The sequence below is a fragment of the Populus euphratica genome, unplaced genomic scaffold, assembly GCF_000495115.2.
Source record: "Populus euphratica unplaced genomic scaffold, PopEup_1.0 scaffold46.1, whole genome shotgun sequence".
Classification (NCBI taxonomy): domain Eukaryota; kingdom Viridiplantae; phylum Streptophyta; class Magnoliopsida; order Malpighiales; family Salicaceae; genus Populus; species Populus euphratica.
Window position 1 is genome coordinate 2,679,775 of NW_011499852.1, and position 10,204 is coordinate 2,689,978.

The following is a 10,204-nucleotide window of genomic DNA, read 5'->3' on the forward strand; positions in this document are numbered from 1 at the left end:
ACAGTAGATGTCCCAAATAAGACAATATATATAATTTTTTTTATTTACAAAAGAACAAGACAATATGTGTATATACGCATATTTCTTAATTAGTTCTTGGCCTCTCAATCACTAGAATTGTTAGGAGTAAGGGAAAAATGCTCGTCCAAAAAAGGAATGAATCCCATGTAAATGTAAACAACAAAACAATGCACTGCAAAGCATATTCAATAATATTTTTATTGAACATTATGAACAATGCCCTCATCCATTTTTCAGCTTCGCTTAAGACATCTGGAAAAGAAAATCCATCATATGTGAATATTGTCATGTATAATGTTGTATCCTTGCTGGACATTGGACAGGGTCTAACTCATCAGCAGTCCAACATTAATTACATTGCCCTGGAGATTCTAACGATTCTAGTTGTTTCTTGCCACAAGGACCCTTTGTCCTAATGGTAAGTCTGTATTCATCATATGTCATCGGTTTGTAGAGAGCTGGCTGGTCCTCGGTGAGCAGTTCCTTGCATGGTTCAAGGAGCAGGTCGCTCTTGGGGTTATAGAAAAGGGCGAGAGAGACCCTATCTTTATTAGAATTCACAATTACCCTGTGCTCCACACTCTGATAGATGGCATTGCTGAGTACCTACAATGATATTAAATATATGGTCAACAATTCTCTATTAATTACTATTGTTAAGTAACTATCTAATACTTTTTTTAACTAATAAGATCATAAACCTGGATTTGATCCCCTATGTTGATAATGAAGGCATTTGGGATCGGCTTAACGGTGAGCCAACTGCCCTTCCTGCGGACTTGTAGGCCAGCCACATTTTCATCAGGCAGGAGAATGGTCACTCCACCAGGGTCAGAGTGTGGTGAGAGACCTAGTGTAAGGTCTGGCTGGGGACACTTGGGGTAGTAATTAACCCTCAAGCATGCCCCAACGTTTTCTTCTCCACCAAAAGCGTTTAGGAGGGAGTCCTCTTCCAGGCCAAGGTTCATGGAGAATACCTTCATCAACTTTCCACAAAGTCTAACCACTTCACTGCCATACTCAGCTACCAATTCCCTACAATCAAGATGATATAAATACTTAATTACTTTGTTAAATAATATTAGCCAACTATAAGAGAATATATATGTGTGTGTGTGCATGCATATATACCTGCAAGAAGCTGGGATTGCAGGCCATTTGTTTTTGTTTATGAGTGAAAGAGGCATAAAATGAAGGAAGAAATAATCACTCCAATCAAGACTTGCCCCCTTCTCCACTCCCACTCGGCTACCATACCCCTCGTACGTTGCAGGAGTGTTAGCATACTCCTGCTTCACTTCTAATGGCAGGTTAAAGAATTCATGCCAAACCTCACAAGTCCTCTTCATGAGTTCATGGTTCACACCATGGTTCACTACTTGAAAGAACCCCCATTCACGGCAGGCATTGTGAACGCAACGAAGGGCTTCCTCACAGAGGCCTCGGTCACTGGAGAATAAGTTTTGGCAATCAATAACAGGAACATTGACCTCCTTAGCGTCGTTGTTTAGTAATGGTCTCTGGGATGGTGACTTAATATAACGCTCTGGGATTGCCCGTATACCACTTGCTGCTAAAGATTGTACTCGAGTCACCGGTTCAGGCCAACTATGTAAACTTTTCATCATTTGTTTTCAAGTGGGAAAGAAGGAGATAAAGATTGGAATTTGAATGATGTATGTAGGAGATATTGTAGTTTGTGGAGTTAAGAGGGATTTTGGATCAGCTATATATATGCAATAATGGGGTGGCCGACTTATTTTTGAGATTAAAAGTTGTTAACAATTTGATCAGCTATACTCTTAATTCTCTCTGACCACTTCCAGTCTTCCATAAAACACAAAGAGATATTAAAATGAAAGAATAATTACTAGGCATGCTAGATGTAAACTACGAAGACCACCATAGAGTAACATGGACGGTGGGTTCTGTGCTCCTGGGCATGGAAAAAGCATTAATTGTGAGTCAACTTGGCTAAGTCAGATTAGGGATTTGCTGAATTACTTTGAATCTGAAAGTGAAATATATTTTAAAATTATTTCTCAAATAGTAACTTCTTTCTGCATACATGCTAAGGAATAGATTTTTTTTATGTAATTACCATCACTTGTTCATAATTCATAACCTAATTGAAAACATCACTTATCTATATATGGTATTGATTTTATCGCAAATATGTTCTTTGATTCCAATTTAGTTAATTTATTGCTTCACATTTGGATGCCAAGGGCATTTATTTTGCATAAAATATTTTATAGAAATATATTTTTCTAATTTTTTAAATAAGATATTTTACTGGCTAAAATAAAATATTTTATAATCAATTTTTAGACGTAATTTATTTATTAAATGATATTTTTAATTTATGAAATTTTGCACCTTTTTTTTTGTCATAGACATTATATTTATCCCTTGATTACTATCTTTGTCGTTGTTTTATCATTATTATCTACTCCTTGTTATAATTATTATTTTTACACTCATTTATTATTATTACCACCACAATTACAATTATTATACCACCTCATTATCACAACATATTATTATTAAAATATTTCAAAGAAATATAAGAATTAATTATTTTTAAATTTATTAATGTTAAATTCCTTTTTAAAATCTTCAATTTAAGCTTACAAATATTTTTATTTTATTCTAAATATTATAAAAAACTTGATTAAAAGTTTTTGTTAATTTTTTATATTTATGCAAGATAATTTTTTTATTTATTCTAGCTAGTTGATATTTTATTTCTTTTTATTTGTAATCAATTTTTTCTAAAGTAAAAATGCTTTTGTCACCAAAACATTAGTTATTAGCCTAGTAAATCAAAAGATGATTCATTGAATAGATGGAAGTGCTGATTAAACGTATTAGGTGATGGTAAATATGTAATTCTCTATAAGATTGATTTTCCATTTCATGAAAGAATTGATATTTTATGTTCAGGTATTTCGATTTTTTAGGTTAATTGATTCATCTATTCTTATAATCATATCTTCTTATATATCAGTTTAAACAATTTCTCTCTTATATGCCTTCATATATTCATATTTTATCTTATCTAATTGTTTATAATTCCTTGAATAAAAAGCCTTTAAAGCTTTCAAAGAAAAAAAAAAATTCTTCAGATATAAAAGGATGAAAATATTTTTTAAAAAATATGAAAAAAATAAAGAAAGTAGAAAGAAATTAAAATAAGAAAAAATAAATAAAAATATTGAAAAGATGAGCATCCTAGATAAATTGAAAAAAATATAAAAATTATATAAAAAAGAAGAAGCATATGAAACTATTGAAATACTTGATAAAGTTGTATCTTTCAGAACTTCAGATACATATTTTATTACGAGTGGATTTGGTTTTATCATTTTTTAGATTTTACAAGTTATTTTAATTTTTTTCTTTGTTGTATTTTTTATTGTTTTAATATTTTCTAGATTTGTTATACTATTTTTAAATCTATTTAAAATATTCTTTTATTTTTTGAAAATTTATTTTTCACTTTTTGATATTTTTAAACATTAATTTTTATGTTCAAGGTTTAAGTATTATCCTTGTTGGTACGATCCAGGTAAGGTCAAATTTGGATTTTGATGTAAAATGTGCAACGATCCCGTTTTATAGCAACAATAATTTTCAATCTGATCGTTTGATTGCATTTAAATTTTACATGGAGTCTCCTGACATGTTTTCCTATTTTGGGTTAAACTTTCAAGCCAATCAAAGTTTCGCAAGGCATCGCAATATGAGTCAACAAAGGCGATATGAATTTTGTTATTTACTTGTGATTTATAGATTTTCTATTTGGATAATATTCTTTCTTGTGACTTATAGATTTTCTATTTGGATAATATTCTTTTTTCTAAAAGGATATGGTAGCTTATTTTGAGAATATCCTAATTTTACAAGGATTTTTAATAGGTTGCAATATAATTTTCCAAGTGGCAAGGATTCATTAATATTTCAAAATTTTATTTTTACAAGGATTCCTTATTCATCCTAGCTACAACAAGGAAATAAGAATTTATAATTAATTCTACTTGCAAATCAGATTTTCTAGTTTATTTGGAACTTTTTAAGGGTAATAAATTTGATTCTAGCATATTCAGGATGATAATTTTTGGATTTTATTTCTTTTATTATTATTTTCTTTTTAGTCTTTGAGTTATTATTACTTAGGTTAATTATAAGTAGGCTTCATATAAATCTACCTAAAGGGGGTCCATTAGGGTTTATTCAAATCTAGAATTAGTATAAATAAAGACATAACTAGATATGTAAACTAGATAATTTAGATTAATAAAATTTATTGTTTGCCGCATTTTATGTGTGTGTGTGTGTTGGTGAGATAATCTTCCTTTCATGGTTCTCTAAAGAATTGAAAAACAACCTATTAAAGAATAACTATCTTTGTGGCGTCATCCTTATACTTCTTTTTCTCAAATCAATATTCGTTGGTGGGGGTTTTCGTTTTCAATAGTATTGGTGCCTAGATATAAGTTATTTTTGTGTTATACTCCTATTAAACCTGATTTACTTGGCTTTCTAAGGATTGGTGTTTTTGCGTGTGGATTGTGTGACCACGTGATCATGAGGGAGGATTGGTGTTTTTGCGTGTGGATTGCGTGACCACGTGATCATGAGGTTTACATCATTTAGTATCAGAGCTTGGCTCCATTAATTAGATTATATCCTTTTGAAATTATCATTTATTATTGATTCCTAAAATATTCCTTAATATCTAATTTCTTCTTCTATTTGAATTTGCAGCATATAAAAAAAATTGTTATTTCATTTTGCTATTGTTCAAAAAAATATCAGTAGCGTAAAAAAAAAGTAATTTAAAAAGACATCGGTTTCTGCCATAAAAAAACTAAACAAGAGACAATGGGGTCAAATCAACTTGGATTTAGCTCAAATTTGATTCTATGATTAATGGGATCCTGATCACACAATGTATCCATTTTGGGGTCAATTGGATATCATTTTCTTTGGTTTTCAATTTCAGGTCTAATCAAGTCTAATTTATAATATCTTTGCATCAGTATATCGAACCTTATTATAAATTTCTCAAACTTTATTTTATGTCTATTTGGATTGATATCACACTATATATGGAATTTTAGCTCAATTAAACATCATTTACTTTAGGTTTCAGATTCAGACTTAACTTGTCGTAAACGAGTCTGTTTTGCATAAACTTTTAAAATTCACTTTTTTTTATGTTGTTTTCATTTCTTACAGTATATCTTCAATATATCCAACATATTTAGGTGTTGTTTCATCATTTTTTTTTTTTATATTTCATTTCTGTTTTTATTTGAGTCATCGGTTTTGTTCGTATTTTGGATAGATTTGCTTGCTTATCGCAAGACTATCAACGCAATTTTGTTTTAGGTTTTTTTTTTTTGGTTTTTATTTCTCCTTGAGTCACACACACACACATATACTTTTTTGATTGCGCTGCTAAGTGGGTTCTATTTAGTGTTTGTTTGAGTTCCACAAGAACCGCAAGAAGGTGAGATGAGAGGTGTGAGTATGTGAGGATATTAAGAGTGTTTGAGCAAAACACAAGTGATGCAAGGATTTTTTTTACCACTAATCAATTTTTACAGGTACTATCATTGACACGACTAAAAGATTGATGTCTTCTCCCAAGTGCACCCTCCCGACGTAGAACTTAAATTCTAAATGCAAGCACGATGAAGATGATGGAAAGAATGAATTTCATGATGGGAAACGTGTGTGACAGACTTGAGAAGGTGGGAAAACATGGTATTGTGGTTAGAATATGTACCCAAGATATGAGAAAGGTTAAGGTTGAACCAACATCAAACAATGATAGTGGGGCCCAAAGGCCAAGATGGGATGATTATGAGGATTTTGAGGAGGATGTTGATGATAATGGTGATGGTTGTTTTAAGGATAAGACCATATACCATGGGGAAGGTTTTTGTCAGCCTAGAAACTGAAGGGATTTTATATATTTTGATGAGTTGTTATGGTAAAAGAAAAGGAAGATTCAAAAGAAAAAGATGGTATCAAAGGGAGAGAAATAAAGAGATTAATGTTCAAAAAAAATAAAATCCAATAGTCTATCTTGTATTCTAGGGGAGACAAAGCAAGAACTTGATGTGTCAACAGTTAATGCCTAACAAGCTTTAGAAAGAGAGGAGAAAAAAATGCTGCAATGATGATATACAAAATAGAACAGCTGCTACTTTCATCCAAAGTTATTGGCAATGATTGTTGGCAAAAAAAAAAAAAACTCCAAAGAATTAAAAAAAGGCTATGGAATTGTCTATTCAACTTGTTGGTGATTTGAGAATAAATCATCTTAAACAGAGATGAAATGATATGATCTAGGCAAGGTCAAATTTAGATTTTGATGTAAAATGTGCAACTATCTAGTTTTATGTAAACATTTATAATTCTCAATCCAACAGTTGGATCGAGTTGAAATTGTACGTAGATCTCGTGACATGTTGTCCTACCTTGGGTTAATATTTTAGGTCAATCATAGTTTGGGAAGACATTACAATATGGGTTAATATAGGCTGCATGAATTTTGTTATTTATATTCTTTTGACTTGTGTACTTCGTATTTGACTTGGATTATTTCCTAAAAGGATTGCTGCATGAATTTTGTTATTTACATTCTTTTGACTTGTGTACTTCCTATTTGACTTGGATTATTTCCTAAAAGGATGTGACAACTTGTTTTGGGAATATCCTAATTTTACAAGGATCTTTAATGGGTTGCAATATAATTTTCCAAGTGTGGAAAAGATTCATTAATGTTTCAAAAATCTTTTTTTTTTTACAATGATTCCTTATTCATCATAGCTACAATAAGGAAAGAAGACTTCATAATTAATTCTACCTTCAGATCAGATTTTCTAATTTATTTGGGACTTCTTAAGGGTGATAAATCTGATTCTAGCATATTTAGGATGATAAATTTCAAATTTTATTTATTTATTTATTATTTTCTTCTTAGTTTTTGGGTTATTATTACTTATTTGCATTAACTATAAGTGGACTTCATATAAGTCTACCTAAGGGGGGTATATTAGGGTTTATTTGTATCTAGAGTTATTATAAATAAAGGCATAGCCAAACATGTAAGATAAACAATTCAGATTAATAAAACTTATTATTTGCCGCACTTTATGTGTATTGGTGAGATGATTTTTTTTCCATGGCTCTCTAAATAACTGAAAAACAACTTATCAAATAATAACTGTTAGTTTGGTTTGGGAATATCCTAATGCTACCTATTTCGTTCTTCATACCTTGCCTATAAATCAGCCTTCAGAACAAATAATTGTTCATTAACTTTTTCTCAAACCATCTCCTGAATGATTAGTGATGGCTATCTTGGGCCAGATTATAGGGTGCCTATAATTGAAAAGCTACGGCTTGCCTTTATATTTTAGGTCATAGTCATAAACATACTATAAAACCGATTCCTATCAGATCCACTAATAGCTCCAACCTCTAACCATAACTAAGGATCATATTCCACATGGGATGAAGTGTCTCTTTATGATTCAAATGCATTTTAGTGCTATATGATTCCTAAAAAAACAAGTCAAATCCTAAAATTAAAAAAAAAATAAAAAATAAAAAGTCAAGCCTATTATAACTTATAAAAAATTACTTATAATGAATGCTTCGACTTTATTGTTGATAAAATAATACACTCTTTTCACCTCATTCTCCTTTATTATATGAGTTTTCACATATAACTCCATCAAACATTCGTGTTTAAACTATGTAGCCTACCAAATAAATCATTTATTAAAAATTCTCACAAATAAAAACTAAATTAATATTTGAAGAAAAATACTTAAAAAATATAACGAGGTATTACTAGATGATTTTCATAGTTCATAAAAGAAATTGATCTACCAGTGTGCTTGCTTATGAAACTATGAGTCTCTTTGTTATGTTATGAAATCCAAATTGTAAGAACCTCCTAAAACCATCTAACAACATCAATTCTTGAATTTGTTTTCAATTACTCTTTATGACGTGACTCAATCTATAATGTTTCCATAACCTAATGTCATTGGATTTGGCTTTGTCCTTTGTATATTTATAGGCGTCATACTATAAATTGTGCAATATAATTAAGAAAATAATTGAACAAAAATAAGATAATGAAAGAAATATTTCAAAGTAAAGTGTATATGTATGTGTCTATATATATATATATATATATGACACAGTACATCTTACCTAATGCACTGTTTTCCCACACTTTCCTAGCCACCTTTTTATTTTTTGTATCATAGTAGAATTTTTCCTTATAATTAATTTTATAAACTAATTAGTTTTCTAAATTTTAAAAACTATATATTAACTATAAGCAGGGATTATTTACCTTCTAACTTTAAACTTTCCCTACCAAACCTTAATGATACTCATCCATTTAGGATGATTTTTCTTTGAAGATCTAAAAATATAAGTTTCAATATACTAGCATTGTTTTCCATTTTGGAAACCTGGTTAAAGTAAAAAATCATTAACGGTTAAAGAAACAACATAAGTAAATATATTTTTAATAGTTTTAAACCACATGGTAAATTATTCATATCGTAATCATAAAATTTTCTCAATGATGTTTATTTCAAGTTGCTTTATCTACTAGATTGACAACTTGTTCTAGCAAATATCTTTAAAATAATGACTAATCTCGATAAGTTATTTCATATATCTTTTGACAAGAAATTCCTATATTTAATTGGAATGAGTGTTTGTATAAACACATGGAAATTGTGAATCTTCATTTCATACAATCTAAAATCCTCATAAATTCACCAATTTAGCTATATTCAAAGCATATTCATTAGGAAATAGTAGATTGTGAAGCCATTTATAGATAAGAAAATGTGCATCCTTCTCTAATATGAATATGGCTTTGAGTTTTATGACTTATAACTTGTTATTAAGTAGCTCTAAATTCCAATATTAATAATACAATTCTAGATCCATTCTATTTTTCATATTCTCTATAACCGTGTTAAAAATATTATCAAACATATTCTTCTTGATATACATAAATCAAAATTATGGTGAATGACATTAGTTTTCCCATAAGGAAACTTCCAGAAAAACTTTGTTTTACCTACTTATAGGTCATACCAAAACTATTAAACCTCTACTTACCAAAATAAAAGCCAAATCTAATGCCTTCATACTATGAAACTAAATCATACAACTCTTCACCTGACAGTAGTAGTAGTGTATCATCCCTTTTAACTTTACCTTTCAAGAAGTTATTTTTATTGTTTTTATATTGATGACAACGTTGCAAGAATTTTCAATGACAATAAAAAAAACCTTTATCAAGATAAAAGCCTTGTTATTTTCCATACATTATGAGCAATCTAATTTTCCATAAGTGCTCTAACCCAAAACCATCCCATATTAAGAAAATCATTTATAATCCACGCCAAAGTTATTTTTATCTAAAATTTTTGTTTCTTTAACACATCATACACTAAAGTTCCAAATGATCATAAATGATTCAACTCATCAATCAATGGTTAAAGACAAACATCTATATTCTCACATGGTTTATAATGACAAGGTATGTTCGTAGATAAAAACATGAATTCTAGCCTCATGCACATCCTCAAGGGAAAGTTGTAAATTGTTAGTATAATCAACCAACAAGAATAGAGTGCAGCAAAAGAATCAAATGCATTGAATTTATTTGTACATAACCTAATATGTACATTTTATGGTTCCATTAAAAACTGAGGATGTACCTTATTACACTTCTATTGTACTTCACCATCGAAAGTATAACACCCATATCCATTTATTTCCATAAACCAATGCATATCATGAGTAAAAAAAATTTGGTATCTCAACAGAGTTTCTTTTAATTGGGTTAATACCAGGTTATTGACCATATATTTATAATGCCCTTCAAGCTGATCCATTAACTCAATTCAATTAATGTGAACTAAATTCTTGTCCATAACGATCAAGATAATAACATTTCATATTTTCCACCATTTCTAACACATTGTATGATACCATCTATAACATGTAATAATCATGGCAATTAACATAATATATTTATAATTATATGCCTGAGAATACTTTTACTTAGATTCACATCAACATTTTCGATGCTTTTTTCATCCGTGATTTCTTCCTAAAAAAA

At 29.6% G+C, this 10,204-nt stretch overlaps 1 protein-coding gene across 1 annotated transcript; it reads right to left on the reverse strand.

Moving 5' to 3' along the window:
• Positions 1–203: 203 nt before the first annotated feature.
• Positions 204–1,785, reverse strand: LOC105121931 (thebaine 6-O-demethylase-like). Its single transcript, XM_011020801.1, has 3 exons — positions 1,153–1,785; positions 723–1,056; positions 204–627 (listed from the first exon to the last, which is right to left on the reverse strand). Exons 1-3 carry the CDS (start codon positions 1,647–1,649, stop codon positions 370–372), a joined length of 1,089 nt encoding a protein of 362 aa, XP_011019103.1. The 5' UTR covers positions 1,650–1,785; the 3' UTR covers positions 204–369.
• Between the last annotated feature and the right edge of the window lie 8,419 nt (positions 1,786–10,204).

What these genes read in the sequence shown, in the direction of transcription:
- LOC105121931 (XM_011020801.1), bottom strand. Translation starts at nt 1,649, where the DNA reads ATGATGAAAAGTTTACATAGTTGGCCTGAACCGGTGACTCGAGTACAA. An exon ending in GCAATCCCAGCTTCTTGCAG is followed by an intron (nt 1,057 to 1,152) that starts GTATATATGCAT and finishes TCTTGATTGTAG; the next exon opens with GGAATTGGTAGCTGAGTATG. An exon ending in ACATAGGGGATCAAATCCAG is followed by an intron (nt 628 to 722) that starts GTTTATGATCTT and finishes ATATCATTGTAG; the next exon opens with GTACTCAGCAATGCCATCTA.